This window comes from Manduca sexta, chromosome 23 (assembly GCF_014839805.1).
Source record: "Manduca sexta isolate Smith_Timp_Sample1 chromosome 23, JHU_Msex_v1.0, whole genome shotgun sequence".
NCBI lineage: Eukaryota > Metazoa > Arthropoda > Insecta > Lepidoptera > Sphingidae > Manduca > Manduca sexta.
Window position 1 is genome coordinate 13,334,828 of NC_051137.1, and position 21,678 is coordinate 13,356,505.

The 21,678-nt window shown below is 36.0% G+C and overlaps 2 protein-coding genes across 5 annotated transcripts in view; both read right to left on the bottom strand.

The window, feature by feature from the left end:
• Positions 1–14,514, bottom strand: part of LOC115446737 (microvitellogenin-like) — a 45,645-nt gene extending 31,131 nt beyond the window's left edge. Inside the window, exon 1 of the mRNA XM_037441911.1 lies at positions 14,491–14,514. The gene's annotated coding sequence lies outside the window, so the exon portion shown is untranslated. The remainder of the gene's footprint in view (positions 1–14,490) is intronic.
• Positions 1–14,601, bottom strand: part of LOC115446736 (microvitellogenin-like) — a 59,992-nt gene extending 45,391 nt beyond the window's left edge. The window contains exons 1-2 of one of the 4 annotated variants that reach the window (XM_030173508.2): positions 14,487–14,582; positions 3,615–5,075 (exon numbers count right to left, since the gene is read on the bottom strand). In XM_030173508.2, coding sequence (XP_030029368.2) covers positions 3,914–5,053 — 1,140 coding nt within the window. In that variant the 5' untranslated portion in view covers positions 5,054–5,075; positions 14,487–14,582 and the 3' untranslated portion in view covers positions 3,615–3,913. Of the gene's footprint in view, positions 1–3,614; positions 5,076–14,486 lie in introns of those variants that run through there. The other 3 variants (XM_037441910.1, XM_037441909.1, XM_030173510.2) reach the window with 3 other exon arrangements.
• Between the last annotated feature and the right edge of the window lie 7,077 nt (positions 14,602–21,678).

Sequence of the window (21,678 nt, forward strand, 5' to 3'; positions counted from 1 at the left end):
TGAGTTGACGTCGTGTACTTAAATACAATTATCAAAACGCTGATTTTAAAATCATTTCATATGATTTGGAAGAGATCGATTGGGAAAATTCTCTTACACCTCTATCTTCCGAAAAGCGGACAAGTTAAGTTACATGTTCCACTGACTCGTCCACGTAGATCCAGATTCCCATTCTGATTCTCACCTTCTCTAAAGCGTATTTAAAAAAAAAAGCGCCTGGATTAAATGGAAGAAATATCATAATCGTTCTAATTACAACGAGTTCTCCAAATATCGCCAGATTCCTTTTTTTTTTTTTTTTTTTTTATTTATTAGGGAAAACAAACAATTGTATATTACAGAGTTGTACAGAGGATAAAGTTATATTAACAATGAACATCTTATTTAAAACAAAAACTTAAACTAAAACCAAAAAATAATAATAATAAGTAAATTGCTTAATGAAATAAAAGAAAGAAACAAAACAACAAAGTATATAAATTATAAAATAGGAATATTATTTGCAGAGTAAAGTCTTTAAGTAATTAAATCTTATAAATGCGTCAGTTCATTTGATGTGAGTATATTCACAATTTGCCTCTTAAAGCTGTGCGCTGTTCCCAACGTGAGTGTATAAAAAGCAAACATAATTATATCAATTCGGTTGAGAACAGCATATCTAAAAATACGAAAATGTTCTTGTCATATATATCCAACAGAAAAAACAAGTCCAGCTATCCTACTAATATGTTTTTTTTAATATCGCTTCGATCAATCCCATTACAATATGCAATCTTTTCTCAGAATACTTTAGTTCTGTTTATGAGCATTCCAGTTACGACCCAGAGCCGTGGCAGCAACCAGAAATATACTCGGAAAATTCTTCTTGTATATCCAATATACAGGGTGTCCCAGAAAAAAGTGTCAAGCCGAGATCCAGTGATAGAGCACTCCTTAGGGTATCCGAATCACCCCCATGTATTAAAATTAAACTATTTCTCGGATTTTATCGCGGTTTTAATATTTTAGTTTTCTCCCGACGTTTCGAAGACTGCAGCCTTCATAGTCATGGCATATTCTTATGTTTAAGTTCAATTACTTTTGCATGAGTCGTTTTCGTGGGTTAAGGGTTGTAAAAGTCGGTGCAACTCTTTTACCTTCAATTACAATGGGCCGAGGGGATAAGAGACCGAATTATTGCTACCTCTCTCACTCTTGTTGTCAAGAAGGGCAGCGTGCAACCGACCTTACCTTTACCTGAGACAAAGGTGGGCCTTGACGAATGGATGAGGACATCTGTTTGGCTATCTCATCATTCTTAAGCTTAATTAGTTTATTAACTAACAAAAATGACTCCAAGAAAACTATCACTTAAACATTTGGAGGATTAAAATGACTGAAGGAAAGCTAAGATTTAATTAACCTTTAGAGGTTTAATTTTATTTCTTTTAGATGATTTGCAGTAAAATAAATAGAACAAAATGTCAGTAAGTCATTGTTATCTGAAGTGAGAGAGATAACAATAATTCAGTCTATTTCTGGGACACCCTGTATATCTTTCCAAGCAAACGGTATTTAAGGGACTAAAGTCCTCAGATGACTGGACCCGATAGCCTTCCATCTAAACTTTTTATAATGACTGCAAATAGCACATACACAGCCTAACATATTATTTTTAATAAATGTCTATACGAAGGCATCTTTCCCACAACATGGAAAAGAGCTTTTATTACGCCTGTGTATAAAGGTGGGGTGAAGGCCAACATCGAAACCTATCATCCCATTTCTATAAACTCCACTCTGGCCAAGCTATTTGAGCGCCTAGTCCATAATGCTCTTTACGGTATGTTGCACCATCAAATCATAAGGGAACAACATGGTTTTGTTGCTAAGCGCTCCACGATAACTAATCTTATGACTTTCACCAATTATCTTTTTGAGAACATAGATCGCAGGACACAAGTTGATGCTGTTTATATAAATTTTAGGCAGGCTTTTGAGAAGGTTGATCACACATTATTGCTGCATAAAATAGCATATAATGGTATACGAGGTAACCTGCTCCGTTGGTTTGCCTCATACATATTGAACAGAGCTCAGAAAGTAGTAGTAAATGGTTTTGAATCTGACTCCATCACTGTCAAGTCCGGAGTTCCTCAGGGTTGCATATTGGGGTCACTTCTTTTTGTCATATTTGCTAATGACATTCAAGAGTGTTTTCGTAATTGTAATTTCCTTATGTACGCAGATGATATAAAAATATGTAAAGACTGTAAAAACCTCAACGATTGCGCACTTCTTCTAGATGATCTTAATAGGTTGTACAAAATTAACATAAAAACAAAATTAAATTTAATTACACTCTACATACTTCGTCCCGAAATATAACAAAAGATTGTGCGAGATTTAGGTGTATTATGTGACTCGAACTTTGATTCGCATATAAGCTATATAATTAACAAAGCTTTCAGTTTGTATGGCTTCGTCTTGAGATCTATTTCTAAATTTGTGCGACCTCAAGCTTACCTTCTTCTGTATAAAACTTAAATTCGATCACACCTTGAATACGTATCACCGGTCTGAAATCGATTTTATAAGTAATATTGTAACCAACTTGAGACAGTACAGAAAAAGTTTTTGTGCACTATGACTTATAGATATTTCAACTCAAAAATTCTTTACGATCAATCATTAAAACGTTACCATATTTGAAGCCTGGAATCAAGACGTTTGCTGCTTGACGTTATGATGCTGCACAGCCTGTGTAACAATAGATACGATTCTGTCGAACTCACAAATAAAGTATGCGTGTGGTGTGGTGGTGCGCGTGCTCCAGTTATTTCATACTGAGCCTTGAAGAAGTAACGCAAGGGAGCGAGTGCCTCTCCGTTGTCTTTTAGACACCTACAACACACACTTTATAACCACTGGTATTTTCTCTGAATCCAACTTCAAGTCTAAAAAAATGAAAATCACAAGTTGGCGAAGATGATATCGTAATGGCTCGTAGTCTGTTTATAATTGTATAATTGTATTCTTCTTAATTTTATTTTATATCAATATGTGGATAATGGTGTGGGTTATTTGTTTGTATATACCTTTTGATTAAGATTACTTTTTACAGAAAATAACGAACAGCATTTCTTTGTTACATATATATGTTGGGGAATTATAGTGTGCCGTAACGTGTCACGAAATTAATTTGTGTTAATAATAATAATAATATCAGCCCCGTATTATATACTTGCCCACTGCTGAGCACGGGCCTCCTCTACTACTGAGAGGGATTAGGTCATAGTGGATTGGTAGATTTCACACACGTTCGAAATTCCTATAGAGAACTTCTCAGATGTGCAGGTTTCCTCACCATGTTTTCCTTCACCGTTATAATTTAATATTTTCAGTTGGAGCACTAATTCAAAAGTTGTCAATGTCATGGTGAAACGTCATATCATTTGTCGATGATATGACGTTTCGATCGAGGCGCAGTCAGTTGCACTCGAGACGGCGACTGCCCTGGTTGTGCGTACTGATTGAAAAAATTGGAATCATGCAAATTTACTTGTATCCTCAAATTTTAAATACCTTATAATTTTGATCAAATTTCTTTATTAGTTATAAATAAAAATAAGAGATACGTTTCAAAATTTATTAAAAACCCTTTTTTTGTTAGTAGTTAATCAGATAGAAGAAAATATTTCTATTAATGTTAACAATGTGTACTTGTGTTATCAATTCAACATTCTTGAAAATCACATCTAAACACATTTTTACCTAGCTAATATAAAAAGACCGCAAGATGAACCCAAAGTATTCAGGTCGGTAGACATAGGGCCCCATAAAGCCCCACAGCTGTCGATTTCCGTACTTATCTACATTATCATCCAGTTTCATAGCCTGATCATATTCACAGTTCACTATAAAGAACACTAAATTATCGTCGTGGTTTATCGGCTGCAACTTCCAGTCGTATCTGATCTCGTCTACCGTTTTGTGAGCCCCAGACTTTCCTATCTCCTGCAGAGTTATCATGAATGTCGAGTCTGAGGAACATATCGTACTCGTAGTTTTTTATTTGGAAAAGTACTTTATTGTCCTTCCAAATTGGGACCATCGACCAACTAAATTGGCTACCGCTGTCGTCGCTGCCGTCGCCCCACGCCAACCTGTTATGCCACTCGTCAGCATTTACATCCAATCTCAACATCATATTGTCGTAATAATTACTTACAATCACGATCTCATCTTCATCGAAGATCAATTGAAAAATATCAGGGAAGTATCTCTTAACAATGTCTTTATCGCCAGAGTCCCACAGTTTGTAAGCGAATGTCATTGTACTTTGTATGCCTTGATCGAGCAGCTTCTCAACCGTCTTAGCTATGATGAAATTTCCGCTGTATTTATTCAACGATTGAGTAACTGTTACCGCGGTGTCGATGTCCCAACTGGTGAGAGCGTTGTACAGCAGTTCCTCTATTTCTTCACTATTCAAGAACACTATATTTGTATCATATAACGTTAAGCCACGAAAATAGTCTGGCAAATTATATCCTGGGTAGTAGAACAGATTTATATCGTTCAACTCGTTATTTAGCCTTCGAATGTCAGCAGAATCAATTTCAAACCCGAACACGACGACGCTGCCGTCATTAGAGTTCACGATGCGAGCTATATCTCTAGCGCAGGATTCGGTGATAGAGCGTTGCGCATGGAAATCGTCACTCTGAAAAGTGACTAACTTAACGGACTGGCTTCTTATATATTTGGAAGTGTCGCACGTGTCCTCATCTATCACTGGTATTCTGTTGGGGATCTTACAACCTTTATCGGGGCCGTCATGGACGAGTTGGTATTCGCTATTGACATTATAACACTCGCGGAAGCCGGTGATTCCCTCGCTAGTCTCGAACCTGCCCTCTCCCCAGTAGTCCACGTGATCCACGAGCTCGGTATCAATGGGAAGTCTTAACAGCTCGTATTTGCCAAGGTACGGCATTTCCGAGTATGGATACAGCAAGTCTTCATTGTCGATATAGTTAGGACGCTCGGCACCCATCCACTGTTCCGCCATAATTCCTCAACTATTAAGTAATCTGCAAATAATAAACCATTCCAAATTCAAATTGAAGCGGCGATAGCCTAGTTGGGTGTGAAACGGACTGCCTAGACGAATATCTACAGGTTCAAATGCCAATGGCCCATACCTCAGACTTCTCTAACAATTATGTGTGTATTCTTAGTGAGTTATCGTTTGCATTAACGGTGAAGCAAAACATCGGGAGAAAAACTGCATACAGAAGAAGTTCTCTATAGAAATTTTCAGGGTGTATAAAGTCTACCAATCCGCACTAGGTCAGCGTGGTGGACTAAGGCCTAATCCCTCTCGGTAGTAGAGGAGGCCTGTGCCCAACAGTGGGAGAGTAACACAGAGCTGATATATTGTTATTATTATTATATTGTAAATTCAAATTCAAAATTGTATCTGTTGTGGTAGGTACAGTTTGGAATATTGGTTACACATTTATGATTGTAGTACGGCTATGATCCACCGCAATGGTAAGCACACAATAGTTTGAGATTTTTCAAAAGAAAATGTAATAATATTTTATTTTTCTCCCAACGCGACGTTTCAAAGACTTTGCAGCCCTCATGGTCACGGGGAGTTACAATATTTACCTACATTATGCAATTTCACGGTTTTTTTTTTAATTCGAGATTATTAATTTTATGTTTATAAGCAATTTTTTTTAATACTTTATCAGATTCATATGATTATTTTCATTGCATTGCATTGCACTTCGGAATGGTTCCATTTAATTCCATTGATGATGGAGACGAGAACCAATATCTTGATATTTATTTTTTGTTGTTTTCAATATAATTTTTTCATATTAGGAAATATTGTTGTATGATCTTGAAACTCAAAGATGCAGCAGGGGACACCTCAACATCAATTAGGGTGAGAATGACTTTTTTTATATTGGGTTGAATTAGATTCTTTTTCCTTTTCAATAATAAATAAAAGCGTGTTCAAAAATCACTATGAACTAAAAACATATTGGTGGCGCCATAACTCTTAAAAACATTTATATACTGTTGGAACTGTATAGTAGCAAAGAGTATAAACCTAACAATACCAACCAATGTGAGATAGTACTGGCAGTATGCCGCTTTAAATTTAGAATTTATATACTTGTCTTTTGTCATTGTCTAGTCTTTACTGTTCTCAATAAATCCACTAATCGTTTTACAATCCTAAGTTATTTCTTTCATAATCCATCAGGTTATGGGCCCAGGATATGTGGTAATTAACAGTACGTTATTAGTTTCGAAGTAATATTATTAAAAAAATACGCTATGCCGAAAAATATTTTACTAGAACCGGCAATGGCGGCTTCAACGTCTACAGCTATAAGTGCTGGAATATCTGTAAATTTTGATAAACTCAGCGGTATCTCTAATTACGGCAACTGGAAATTCATGATGCGGATGTATTTGATTCATGAAGACCTATGGAATTGCATTGATGGCGAGGCGGGTGTCCCCAAGGACAATGATGCTCGCAAACAACAACGGGCACTTGCAAAAATATGTCTAATGGTGCAGCCGTCGTCTTTTTCCCATGTACGAAATGCATCCAGTGGTTTTGAGGCTTGGAATAACCTCAAAACAGCCTATGAAGATAGGGGGCTGTGTAGACGACTAGGACTTTTACGTACAATGTTAGGATTGAAATTAGAACAATTTAATGACATGGAAGCATATCTTTTAAAGATCACGGAACTAGATCAACAACTACGAGATATAAATGCTCCATTGGATGATGATTTCCTGTCGGTTTTAATATTAAGCGGTTTACCATCAGACTACGACCCGCTTATAATGGCATTGGAAAATTCGAACATTAAATTGTGTAGTGAGACAGTGAAGAGTAAATTACTACAAGAAAAATTACGCAGAGACTTTGACAAGAACGAAGAAGGTGCAATGTTTACAAACCGGAATGCAAAACGTGGAAACAAAACTTCTGACAAAAACAAGTGTTATATTTGTAAAAAGCCGAATCACTATGCTAAGAACTGTCCAAATAAGACCAACAAAAGTGAAAAATGCGAAAAAGCGTTGAATGGAACGTTATTAACTGCATTATCTACAGATGTCAAATCAAATGCTTGGTATGTGGACTCTGGCGCGACCTGTCACATGACAAATAATAAATATTTACTACAAAATTATGTTGTGGACACACCGCGGTTGGTCACGGTAGCCAACAAAGAAAAGATGTATAGTGAAGGACATGGTGAAGTGCACTTGTTATTAAAAGGACATTCGCAAAATACAAAATTATGTGATGTTGTTTACGTTCCAGGATTGTCAACAAACCTTATTTCTGTTGGGAAAATGGCTTCAAAGGGACTTGAAGTGCATTTTAGTGCAAAGAAATGTAACATTTATTGTGGTAAGATTGCAGTTGCCAGCGCTACAATGGTCAACGGTGTCTATCAGTTGGACGTGGGATGTCAGCAGCCGACTAGTAAACGCGAGCTATGTGCAGCGAGTTACTCAGTGACTGCGAATGGACCAGATATCCAGCCGTCAGGTAGAGAACGACCGGAGATTGCGAATTTGTGTGAGACAAAGTCATCGCAGCAGTTATGGCATCGTAGGCTTGGGCATCTGAATAAGCGAAGTATGGATCTACTACAACGAGGTATGGCTAGCGGAATTAATTATACTCCTAGTCAGTATACTCCTTGTGTGGCTTGTATTGAGGGTAAGCAGAGTAGATTACCATTCCCTAAGCAATCTTATAATAGAGCTACTGAGAAACTAGGGCTTATACATTCTGACCTGTGTGGGCCAATGTCAGTTTCCTCATTTAGTGGTGCGAAATATCTATTGACATTTATAGATGATTTTACAAGGATGACTTTTGGTTATTTCATTAAAAGTAAAGATGAAGTATTGTCGGTATTTAAAGTTTTCAAAAGGCTTGTGGAAAATGAAACCAATTTGAAAATGAAAATGCTAAGAACAGACAATGGTCGTGAATATGTTAATAAACAGTTCCAGAGTTTTCTTCAAGAGCATGGCATCAAGCATCAGACGACTATACCGTACTCACCACAGCAGAATGGCGTGGCAGAACGGGCCAATCGCACAATTATGGAGGCAGGGCGATGTATGCTGCAAGAAGCAGGACTGGACCGAAGATTTTGGGCAGAGGCACTAAATACGGCAATATACATTAAAAATAAGTCACCAAGTAAGGCAGTTCGGGGCGTGACTCCTGAAGAAAAATGGTCAGGTAACAAAGTCAATTTATCTAATTTGAAAGTATTTGGCTGTGTCGCTTATGCTTTGACTCCCAATGAAAAACGCAAGAAACTAGATGCAAAAAGTAAGCAGTTTGTGTTTGTGGGTTATTGTAATGAATCAAAGGGATATAGGTTAATTGATCCAGAAAATCCCTCTAAATGTGTCAAATCTAGAGATGTGCAATTTTTAGAAGAGAAAATGTACAAAGCTTTGAAAACAAATCAGGAAAATTTCACTATTACTGATTGTCAGATGAATCTCACTAATGATAATGTGAATGATATAAATACGACTGAAAATAATAGCACCAGTTCACCGACTAAAATATATGGAAACAAGAAAACTGCAAGTATGGTAGTTGCCATGACAGCTGCAGAAAGTCCGTGTGTAGAACCGCAGACAATACATGAGGCGCTGTCGGGACCAGAAAAGGAACACTGGAGGAATGCTATTGAAGATGAGTATAAGTCATTTGAACAAAACAAAGCTTGGACCTTGACACAATTGCCTGCAAATAAAAAGGCGGTCAAATGCAAGAAGGGGTTTAAGAAGAAATTTGGATTTGAAAGCAGCCAAGCGAATCTTACGCTATCTAAAAGGGACTATAGACTATAAGATTGTATATGATAAATCTCATATATCCATCTCTGGATACGTGGATGCTGATTGGGCATCGAATCAGCTAGACCGGCGCTCTTACACTGGTTATGTATTTAAAATAGGGAACGCAGCTGTGTCATGGGAAAGTCGTAAACAACGAACCGTAGCATTATCAAGTACAGAGGCTGAATACATGGCATTGTGTGAAGGAGCAAAGGAGGCTAAATTTATTAAAAGTTTTCTGTGCGAATGTTTAGGTAAAAACTTTACAGTGACATTGTTTAATGATAGTCAGTCAGCACAGAAAATTTGTAACAGTCAAATCAATCATAGCCGTAGCAAACACATAGATATCAGGCATCATTATGTGAGGCAAGTTGTAAAAGATAAAATTATTAGATTAGAGTATTTGTGTACTGAAAATATGCCAGCTGATGTCCTGACAAAATGTTTAAGTAAAGACAAACATTTTAAATGTATTTCTCATCTTGGTTTACAGATTGTTTAGTTTAAGGGCAGGTGTTGGAACTGTATAGTAGCAAAGAGTATAAACCTAACAATACCAACCAATGTGAGATAGTACTGGCAGTATGCCGCTTTAAATTTAGAATTTATATACTTGTCTTTTGTCATTGTCTAGTCTTTACTGTTCTCAATAAATCCACTAATCGTTTTACAATCCTAAGTTATTTCTTTCATAATCCATCATCCAGAACCAATATCTTGATATTTATTTTTTGTTGTTTTCAATATAATTTTTTCATATTAGGAAATATTGTTGTATGATCTTGAAACTCAAAGATGCAGCAGGGGACACCTCAACATCAATTAGGGTGAGAATGACTTTTTTTATATTGGGTTGAATTAGATTCTTTTTCCTTTTCAATAATAAATAAAAGCGTGTTCAAAAATCACTATGAACTAAAAACATATTGGTGGCGCCATAACTCTTAAAAACATTTATATACTAATATTGAAACAAGGAAAGCTTGTGAGTTTGTTTGTGAAGGCTAACTTCTTGAAACCTCTTGCTAATAAACCGATTTTGAAAATTCTTTACCTGATAATGTTTATCTCGGGAAAATATAAAACGGGACTTTTATTCTAAAAACTTACACATGCGAAGCCGCGGGTAAAATATAGTATTTAATAAATTTAACTTCTGGGTTTCTTTAGGCGGTAGGGGCAAAAAACTAGTCATTATTGAATTCGTCAGTTGTTTCCATAATAAAAAAATATATTTAAAACAAGTTCATTTTACTCCTTTATATTCGCCGTAAACATATTTATGACATTTTATGTAGGCGAGCCATCATACTGGGCACCAACTACCAACTAAACTTCTACCTTCACATATTACAACTGCACCAACGTCACTGTTTGCACTTATATCGCTATGGCTCAACTAATGGATATCCAGATGGCACAGAATAAACCTGAATAGTCTTTCTTTAAAAATATGGCGGAACTTGAGGCAAAACTACAATTTGGAGACTAGCTATGCACACAACCTTTGTAACCGTTGTTCCTTGTGTAACCGAGGAGTCCCGGACCTCCAGAGAGCTCCTGTTTCAAATGCTCGGTCCGTTAAGGAAATAGAATGCTGAATGAGCCCACATCATAGACGTAATGGACACAAGACACCGACGGAAGGTATTCATTTTCTACAGTATTGCTGAGATTGCAAAGAAGGACTATAAAGCTGTTATCTCGAATACAATCAACAATATTCAATGGACAATTGATGACAAAAAAAGCCTAGGGTTTCTTTCTGCCTTTATTTCTTCTTGGGGTAGTCATCGCTTAAGTAACTAGTAGAAGGCTGGTAGGTTAGCTAGGTCAGGGCCTTTATCGTCCTCACCGGTAAGGATAACAAATCGTTCCTCCCTTTATCTTTATTAAGATCAAATACATGTTTTTTATTTCTTCTTTCCTACCAGACCAAGCTGGCTTCTTTGTTTACTTCATAGTCTTTCATTTATTTAATGTCCAATATAAAATGTCTTTAGTTATTTAAGCGACTTTATTTAAGTAATAATTAAATATTGTCATTTACCTTGACTTATCATAAGCGCAACTATGTTTGCCTACGTGATGAATAAGGAATTGTAATATTTTATTTTTAACATAACGCTCGTGACGAACATATCCCCCTCTAACATCTCGGCATGTCACGGAATCGGGACCTCCAATAAAGACCACCATCGGCCAATCCTAGTGAGGTTCCTGCACGTCAGGTAACGATTGTTACACTCGAAGGTCGAGTCGAAGTTAAAAGGATTATTGTGTTTGTAATGCTTTGTGAAGTCGGTATTATTTTTTCTAGTGTACAGAGACGCTGGGTTCTGTTTTATTATTTATACTATTATATAGAGCTGAAGAGTTTATTAAACGTGTTAATCTCAGGAACTACTAGTTCGATCTGAAATATTCTTTCGGTGCTGGGTAGCCCTTTTAGCGTGGAAGGCTATATATCACGCTATGACCAATAGGTGCAGAGCGGTAATGAAAATTGTTACAAAAATGGGGAAAAATAATACTTTTGGGAGCTTCCGTTGCGTGCGCTGCGTAAACAATTAAAGTTATGCAACATACAAGTGTGACGGAACTATTCCTCTTAAAAAATTATAAAAAATATATTATAAAACATTTTCGCCTGCCTGACTGAACGCGATGAACTCAAAAAGTACCCAAAGGATTTCAATAAAATTTGGTATAGTGACAGTGAGAAGTCCTGGTAAGTACATATGTAGGCTATTTTCTGTCCCAGGAAAATATATAGCGGGTTTTTTATCCCAGAATCTATACTATTATATAAAGCTGAAGAATTTGTTTGTTCGTTTGTTTGAACGCGCTAATCTCAGGAATTATAATTTCGAATTGAAAAATTATTTCAGTGTTGGAAAGCTCATTTATTGAGGGAGGCTATACGGTGTATAACATCACGCTACAACCAATAGGAGCGGAGTATCAATAAAAATGTTGCAAAAACGGGGAAAATTGATTCCATTTGAGAGTTTCCGATGCATGCGCTTAGTAAACGGTTAAAGTTTCTACCCCGGGAAAATATATAGCGTGACTTTTATAATGGAAAACTGTATCCCGGAAAACCTTTATCACGCGGGCGGAGCCGCGAGCAAAAGCTAGTATACTATATATATAAAACCGACCAAGACTATGCATAATTTATCTTTAAAATGATACGATGTTTGTAGTAAGTATATATTTTATTACGCGCCGTTACCCTAGTGGAAGTCATCGGGCGTTTCCCTAAATATTCGGCCTTGCTGGTGGGTTGGCTGACAGGTCCAATGGCTATACGCTCGCCCCCTATCACATCATGAGACGAAACGCACTTGGCGAAAAGTGAGTGCAGAGTCCCCAGTTAGGGTTGGGGTTCCCCAGGGATCCATCTAGCGTCCATTCTTATTCTTCGTCTACATTAATGATCTGATGTTATATTGTTTACTATTTTTTTTATTTAATTAGAAGGGACAGAATCTTGTTGCGCCTTATGAAGTACTTAGTATGATTTCTAACTGATTTTTGGCTAATAATTTATTTTTAAATGTGGCTTAAACTAAAATTATGTCAAATTGACCAATCTGGAAGTGTAAAAGAAAATAAAAGAAAAATTTTACTAATCCGTTTACAAATTACTGAGGCTCAGATTTCCCATATTTTTTAACATTTGGTACGCTGAAGTAAAAACAATAATAATATACGTCGAAATGAGAACCTCCAAATTTGTTTAGTTTGTTAAAAGCAAGGCCGGAGTTTCTTTCTTTCTTTTTCTTCTTTATCTCAAGACGGCTTGTGAGTGGCAAAGGTGCATTGAAGTCATTTGCATAATAAATCCAAGATAGGAGGTGTAACGTCATATAAATCGAATAACTTGCTATTATTTTATATCTGCTCATCACGTACTTTGGGAGTGTGGTCTCTGGCATGAAGAGCGCAACATCATGTTAAATAGTATGCAAATAACATCTGGGGTTGTATACTACATGGACCTTGTTGAGACTAGACGGAATTTCCGTGCTTTCCGGCGTTTTTGCCATGCCTATTGTAATCAAATCTAACAGCTCATGTGATAGGACCCTTTCATTTAATTTTATCCGTGGTGCTTTATAACTAGCTTATCTAGTTGTAAACGTCCCTATCCTTGAGGTTAAATCGCCTCCTTACATCATGATTTTGTCACCCGCATTGTTCTGGAGGGAAGTGGACAATTAATATTTCCAACTCCTCCCTATTTTTCTATTTGATTGATTTCGTTGCGGGATAATGACATATTAGTTTTCCCTGAGACTCGCCGAGCTTCACTGCTCGGTGTCACAAAATGCGTGCCACTGCTGATCCTGGCTTACAGGAGTTGTAGTGGTGGGTGTGAGGGCGGGAAAGTCTCTGTATTATGTTATATTTGTTTGTTTTCTAACATTTCCTGTGCCCCATCTTGTTCTCTACGTCTCATTAGTTATTCAGACTAGTAAGTTATGTTTACGGTGCCAATAAACAGATACTCTGTCTTGTATTTCGCCGCTCCTTGGAAAATCTGAACTAACCCCATGCAATAATTTGCTTACATTAATTGAGTACTTATTTACTGTTTTCAATTATTTTTCGAGCTAATAGTATCATCCTCGTAAGTAATAAAATAATAATATCAGCCCTGTATTATATACTTGCCCACTGCTGAGCACGGGCCTCCTCTACTACTGAGAGGGATTAGGCCTTAGTCCACCACGCTGGCCTAGTGCGGATTGGTAGACTTTACACACCTTCGAAATTCCTATAGAGAACTTCTCAGATGAGCAGGTTTCCTCGTGATGTTTTTCACCGTTAAAGCGAACGATAAATTCACAAAGAATACACACATGATTTTAGAAAAGTCAGAGGTGTGTGCCCTTGGGATTTGAACCTGCGGACATTCGTCTTGCCAGTCCGTTCCACACCCAACTAGGCTATCGCCGCTAATAAAATATTCATCGTTTATTCAAATTTATCAGTACACATGTTACGCTGAGATCTGATCTTGACGCAGATATAAGAACGGATTACAATCATTCCGTCTTGCACTTGTCAAATATTGATAATGTTTGTCATAAGTTATAAACGAAGACGTGTCAACTCAGTGATTATTATGATTTTTTGGCTCCGGTGAATAACTGATTTTGATGAATTTGTATTTACGTACGCGTATATGTTTTATTTCAAGATATAAAACATATGTTAATATCTACAGTGTCACTCGTAAGATAAGGTAAGATGGTATAACTATAAATATTTAAAAAACGAACTTCGCTTTTAACATTATCTTACGAAATTATATTTTGTCCGAATTTGCCTATAAATGAATACCTGGATCAGAATATGCTCCTTTCATAGAATTTAGAATCCCCTTGTAATAAACGATTTTAGAGAGTAGTCCGAACTATACCTGTGACGATCATATCTTTTTAACATCTTTCTAAAAGTATGGTACCCTTTTTAAAGCCTTATAAAACGTTTAATTGTTATATTTAAGGAAATAAAAAATGTACATCATTAACATATGACAAAATTATGATTATTTAAGTACTTACCTACAAAATGCACCGCGACCCTGCGTTCTACAGCTCGTACGTTCGACCGCCGCGCCGGTAATTTACAATGACCACACTACCAACAGTTGAACCTATTTATACTTCTTGATAAATAATTATTGTTTACTCACACGAATTATTTATTCACTACCTTTACCTTAATGGTCCGCTTCTCATTAATTAAAGATTTTGTTAAATGCCTAATAATCGAATCACGCGAAATAATAAAGCTCTTTCACAAACAAACGACCTTGAGCAAATCATTCCATACTTAGCGACGCGCGATTAACGGCCGAAAATATGCAAGGAGATAATATGATTTTATTACTTTAAAAATAAAATTGTTTTTTTTTTTTTTGGAAATTTTAAACTTCCAAAATAGTCCACCTAATATCAAGTGTTGATTCCTAATTAAAATTATGCGTGAGTACTTAAGGAGTCGATTCACAGAATTAACAATTTTAGAGGCATTTTATTGTTTAATTAACGAAATAATATCGACATTAAAAAAGAAATTAACACCATGAATAAATATAACATACCTACTGCAGAAATATGTAACTTAGTATTATTTATTTTCAATAGATCGCTTCTAAAACTATGGTCATCGCGCCGTTTTGCTGGATGTAGGGCGTTAATTGAAAGTAAGATATCTCTTTTATCATACGACACCAGCGCCATCTAATTTAAAAATTCCCATATTTTCCTACAGTAGCAAATTACTGGGATATCTATCGTGATTTATATACTTTTATAGGTGAAAAGGCTTTTCAACCGGAGAAGCTGCGAGCAAAACCTGGTTATTAATAACGAACAATAATAAGATTCACTTTAAGTCTTACTAATATTATAAATGCGAAAGTTTGTGCGGATGGATGTATGGATGTATGTATGTATGTATAAAATTACAACAGTAATATTGTTTATACATCAGAATAATTCATAGGCTACAATTTATAATGATTTTGTGTAATTTGGTCATAATATAACGATACATATCAAGTAAGTGGGAAAAACATTGCTATCTTGGCGTACGCCGCCTAAACCGTTGTAGTTAGACAAAGATGATGTACCGAGGATTGTTTGTCTTAAATAGTTCTCAATAAAAGTCCGCGTCAGCTACTTTTTATGTGGAAGCCACTATGACCAAAATAATGAGCCATAAATATAATTAAATCGGATAATTTTTTAGCGGGACTTTTATCCCGGAAAACTCATTCACGCGGGCCAAGCCGCTAGCAAAAGCTAGTAATATAATAAATTAAAATTATAACAGTGTCTAAGCTGTTGAGATTCTGCCGCACTATCAGAGTGTAGTTTTAGTAATTAGAAATAAAAGTAATTGTTTAGTAGTACTTGTAGATTGCATTACACATAATATTTAGTTTATACAATACTTATTAAATATATTTTTAGAGCCGGCACTTAATGTAAAGAGCCAGACAAGCTATGTAAGACGAATTGAAAAGCAGATTACATTTCTCGTAATTAATTATTTATCAACCTCAAAAGAAAGAGGTTATCTAATCATTTTTATATTTTTGTTCAGAGATAACTGTCTTCCACCGGGAAGAAACATGTTTGAAGAAACAAATTTTTTGTCTAAAGAAAATCCAATATCAAAAACCATTATAATCAACAATTTTTTTTTTATCGGTTTGAAATATTAATAAGAAGTTGCATGTTGATAGAAGAGTACTTTTGAATACTGTTTATTCCGAAGATCATAATATAGAAACGGCAGTAACCAAGCGATTTGCAAGTTCTAGATATAAAATATTTTGAAACATATTAGGATTTCCATGACACTAATTGGGACCGGCATTAGGTATATAGTTAATTATATAAATTGTTATACCTTTAGTATTTTCCTCAATTACTGAGTTTACGAAATATGATTCCTGTTATTTCAGCATGATAACTGATAATGTTATTATTGTTTGTTATTGAAAATGTTTCCTCCTGCTATTTTAGGATGAAGCTCACTGCTTATCTTTAGATTTAGCTTCTATGATTATCATAATGACCATTGGGTACATACAATTTACTTTATTAACAAGAAAATTAATTAAGCAGACCGAAATTATTTTCGTTCGACCTCGAACTAGGGCCCCAAAAAGTGTGATGAGTGCTAAGATCTCGCGGAAATATTAAAGAATTAGGAGAAGACTTAGTCAATGCATCAAAATTATTAGCTCACTCACGTTCTTAGCATAGCTCATTTCATCATCGTTCATTGATCATTATTGTTGTAAGAGGATTCCTATGAAATCTCCCTAAAATTTTATGAGGAAGTCACAAAAAAAATGGCTTTTTCATACAAATATGGAACGAGGGACCCCTAGCTTCCCGTGCTTTTTACTGTAGAAAGTTGTTGTTTTAGCAAGAAATACATTTTCCTGTAAATAGAGTAAATTTTTATCTCCCAAAAGTATCCTTAAACATTTGTCGCCTTGGCGTTTGGGGGCTTCCAAAGAGCAATGCTCATCACTCATAGAGACCGTGTGTAGGTATACTATGCTTTTATATACCAAAATAACAATACATTTGGCATTTAATATTTTTTACAGTTAGGACTACAATGGTGTCCCCCAATTGAGCCTAAAATGGACATTGCTCTTTGGGAAAGAGTCTGGATAATACAGGCCACAACTTGGTAGAGCCGAAACCGACCCGAAAGGGGCCTTAATTAGCACATTAATTAATTATTTTACTAACTTAGATATAAAATTTATTATACATAGAACTATGTTGTTGCTTAAGGAAATAAAGAAGGCATTAAAAATCTTAACCTCTATAAAAGTTCTAAATTACTAAAGCAACCCAAAGGGCCATCTGCATAATGTGAACACCATGTATAAGAAAAATCATTTAAAAATATATCTTAAAATTGTCGCAATATCAACCCGAAGACTAGCATTTGTGCCCGATATGCGATGGGCTTGTCTCTTATGTCTCATATCTGTGCCGCACCACGCTGTGGAATGATTTGCCAGCATGCGCGTCCCTCGTTTCTTTAAAATGAGGCCCTTCAAACGGAGCGTGAACAAGCAATTATGCTGGCGGGCATAGATAACTGTGCTGACCGTCCGAGGATGCTAGTATCTTTTGCCGATCGGCTCTTCCTTTGGGCTTCACTTCGCGTAACATCAGGTGCAGTGAAGTGAAAAAAATCATCAGAGGACGGATCCAACTTGGCGAGAAGTGAGTGTCCTGGAGTCACCTCTGCCTACCCCTTCAAGGATAAAGGCGTTATCTGTGTGTTGTTATCAAGATCCGATTTTATTTCTCAGTGCAGGTTTATTTTATCTATTTTATTTGTCAACAACTGAGACTTTATCATGCATTTAATCCTATGAGTAACTCTTCCTCGATGTGCAAGAAATTGCGATTAAAACTGCATAAAAATAACAATAAAATAACTTATGAGGAGGTAGGTACCATCATATTTATTCTAAAAAATACACAACTTTATAACTAAGCTGTAATTGGTCGCTCCACCCAAACAACCGTATGCAAAGCCTTGTTTACACCGGACAATTTGACCGCACGGTTTTAGACGTGTTCTCGTATAAAAAACCCGCTTAATCACGTAATACCGTGTTCGTTAGCGCGGACTGATTGCGAGCACGCGCTGTAATGGAATTAATAATTTGGCTTAATATGCAAAAATGGCGGACACACGGCGCCGGAATTAACGATGGAAATCTTTGCGGGCAGTGTATTTGTACTAGAAATGTATTTGTGGGATAAAAATGGTCACTCAAAAGTATTTATTTCAGTTTGAATCTCAATACCGTCTGGCTACTAGGTACTGTATCATGCATACGTCACTCTACGTTAGTCACCTCGAGACATTAAATATTAAGAAATCTAGTCATACTGAATACACTGGCAGTCATTTCCTATGAACATTTATTTCTTGCACATTACTACTGGGTGGCGGAAATATCCAGCACGGCCGTACCTATTTAGACGGGGCATCACATAAGAGATATGTCCTACCGATAACCTGGCACCTTAACGGACATAAATTAAGATAAGTTACATAAATATTTTTAATCAAATGTTTTTATCGCGAAATAAATACCCAGTAAAAGACATCGAACATTAGGAGCATGGCACCATAATGCGAAATACCAGAACTGTTCTTCTCATCTACAATACAGGCTCGCTGTTTTTTTTTTTTTAATTCAATTGCTTCGCCGTACAAACGTAATCATTTATTTCCTATATTCCATAACATGTATCTAACAGTGATTCTTTTCTTCGGATCACTACAAAGCGACTAAAGTAGGTACGTTTGCTAGAAATTTGCTTCTCGAGAGCTTGAGTCTTGCTATTTTTGATTCAAGAAATGGAGAAGGCCTTTACGCTCAGTGATTTAACAAAACTAGAAACACATACTTATTAAGTAGTGTGATGTTAAAAAAAAGAAAATAAAAACTATCCCAAACGCTTTTATCGATGACTCCCGAAAATGGACCAGTCAGAACATTTTTTTGTTGTTGATATGTTTACCAATGTCTTATTTTAATTGATTTATCGGGATCGGATCGAGGATTAGGATTGGGATCGCTCATTGTAAACAGCCGTTAGTCGGCGAAATTACGCTGTAACACTTTTAAGATATATTCCATGCATGCAAACATAATGTTAGACAATATTTTTGTGTTGACTTATAATGATAATTTATTATTTTCAGTATATTCGGTATTTTGTGGATACAACCACTAGCCATTCAAAAAACTTCAAAAAATATATAGAACGCATAAACGGGAAGGAATAAATAGGTAAAATCTTATTATTTTACCTATTCATTCCTTCCCCTTAGAAGTCAAGCGAGAATAAAGATAGTTTTCTGGACAGTTAGTGACTGTCAGCAATGAGAATACGGCATAGATCCAGATTAAATATAACACTTAAACGTAATTATTACTGTTAATTCTAATAACTATAAGAATATACGTAGGAGGTATATAAAGTCCCGTCCGACTTTTCAGAACTACCGCGGTAATGGCGGTCGGCACCGTCGAAAAATTTCCCGCCTAAAATAAAAATAAAATAAGCCAGCTCGTTACTCCGACACACGGTAATCCAATCTACCTGATTCGCGGACCTTACACATGAGCCTTCCCGATGTATTTATTTTTCGCTAACATAATAACAACTTGTGGATTTTACAAATTTGCTCAGGATCTTCTGTAGAAATGCATTTCAAGAATCCTTTTCATAAAGTTTCTTTTCCTATTTTTCATTCCTTAGAAAAGCTCCTTTGAAATCTTTCTAATGAGCTCTTATGTGAAACTATAAATAAATACTGTGGATATTTGGATGCTATTGTTAAACATGTACAAAATACTTTACAAAAGTATGTGAAATACAAATTACGAGATACTTTCCAATGTAGCATCTTAGATGAAAGATACTTTTGGAAAAGTTATTTGAAATACTAGATGCAAACTGAGATATATTCCAGATACGTTTTTTAATTCATATATACCTTTTTGAAAAAAAAAAATTAGGTCTCATTATCATCCCCCTAAATAGAACAGTTTTTCCACAGGTTTTTTTTTGGTTACTGACCTCGCAGTCTACACCGAGGGGAAACCTACGAATGGGATACTGGAATCCCTCGGCTTAGTGACTGCTGGACCCTGGAAGAAGTTGGAGGGGATAGCTGGGAAAGGAGTGTGGGGGAAGGATAAGGAACCATCTTAGGAAGGCGGAGGGCCGGGGAATGTTCGCAAGCTCTTATAGGTCCCAATGTGAATTTGGCAACCAAGAGGTATAAATATTCCACTATGTGCCTTGGGCCGCGTCATAATGTCACTTCATGCACGGGCGTGCTTTCGGTATGGAGACCTAGCGCACAAGAATTGCCTCGGAGGGAGGGGGTGTTCCACAAGGTTGGAACTCGGGAAAGAGGTGTTATACATTACAAATATTACAGCCCCAACCCTCCAAAATACAACAAAGGTATGCGAAGGCAACGTCTGACGAGTCGGCCACTTCCCTACAATATGGTTGAGGAGGCCGATGGCTGGCACATGCGTCATACTCGTGAACGGGTGCTGCTTTTGTGGACTGTTTTGCCTATTTCACTTAAGTACTATTTCTAATTGCTCGGAGTACCTACTTACTAGAGGTAAAAATTACCAGCATAATATAATATTTCATGATTACTGAGAGGGTTGTGCACTCGTATGGAAATAATTAATTTATTACCTATTTTGCGACCATATAAATGAACTGCTCTAAACAACAATAAAACAAAACCATTTATTTTTTCTCTGTATCATGTATTGTAGTTTATACCTACCTTAAGCTGATTTTGAAAAGAACAACACCAGAATTTCTTGCCCGTTCTTCTCTGGTGAGAATTGTTTTCCGAACTGGTGGTGGAGTTAATATTGACGGAATCTAAATAATGTATAACATTTTACAGGTTCAAATAGATCATTTCATTTCATTATTTACTTTTGTATGACTTATGTTGAATTATTGGGATTACCTGAAATTGAATGAAATTTTTGCTCTGTTCCTCCCGGGTCCTAATTTGATAATGTGCCCCCCTGCTGAATTGAAACCTGTACACGCACATGATCATTTTACCTTGATAAAATAAAAAATTCAGGGTGTCTATTCTGTTTGTATGACGGGATGCCCTAGTGTAAAATACGTACGTAAATTAGTGAAAGAATTTTAGTTAATGTTGTATTCATACAATACTTAGATATTAAAAGATTGTATTTAAATATAAATGGAAATTAAAAACAAAGGATTTTAGATACCAGATGAAAATATGCTTGTTGTATCTGTATTTCATATACATATTTGTATCTCAAATAAGTCGCATTTCTGAATATTGTGCTACTTACATTTATACTCAGAAAAGAGTCTTTCGATTGCCATTGCCTAGCGTACACACTTCCTTTGGACGCAGATTTGGGGAGTTTCTTAGAGCTCACACTTATAACTCAGTATTAGGATACTGCAATCTTAAAGGCATTTCAACACGAGAAGCTAAGTTAACGATTACAAAGTGGCTATTGTCGTAAAACTACACAGAAACTGAAAATATTTTAAATATCATAAGATAATTTAACTTTAAAAGCAATTTAATGATCTCAAAATAAGTCTGATAGATATATATTAGTTTACACCTAAATTTTAAGTTTACATAAGAATA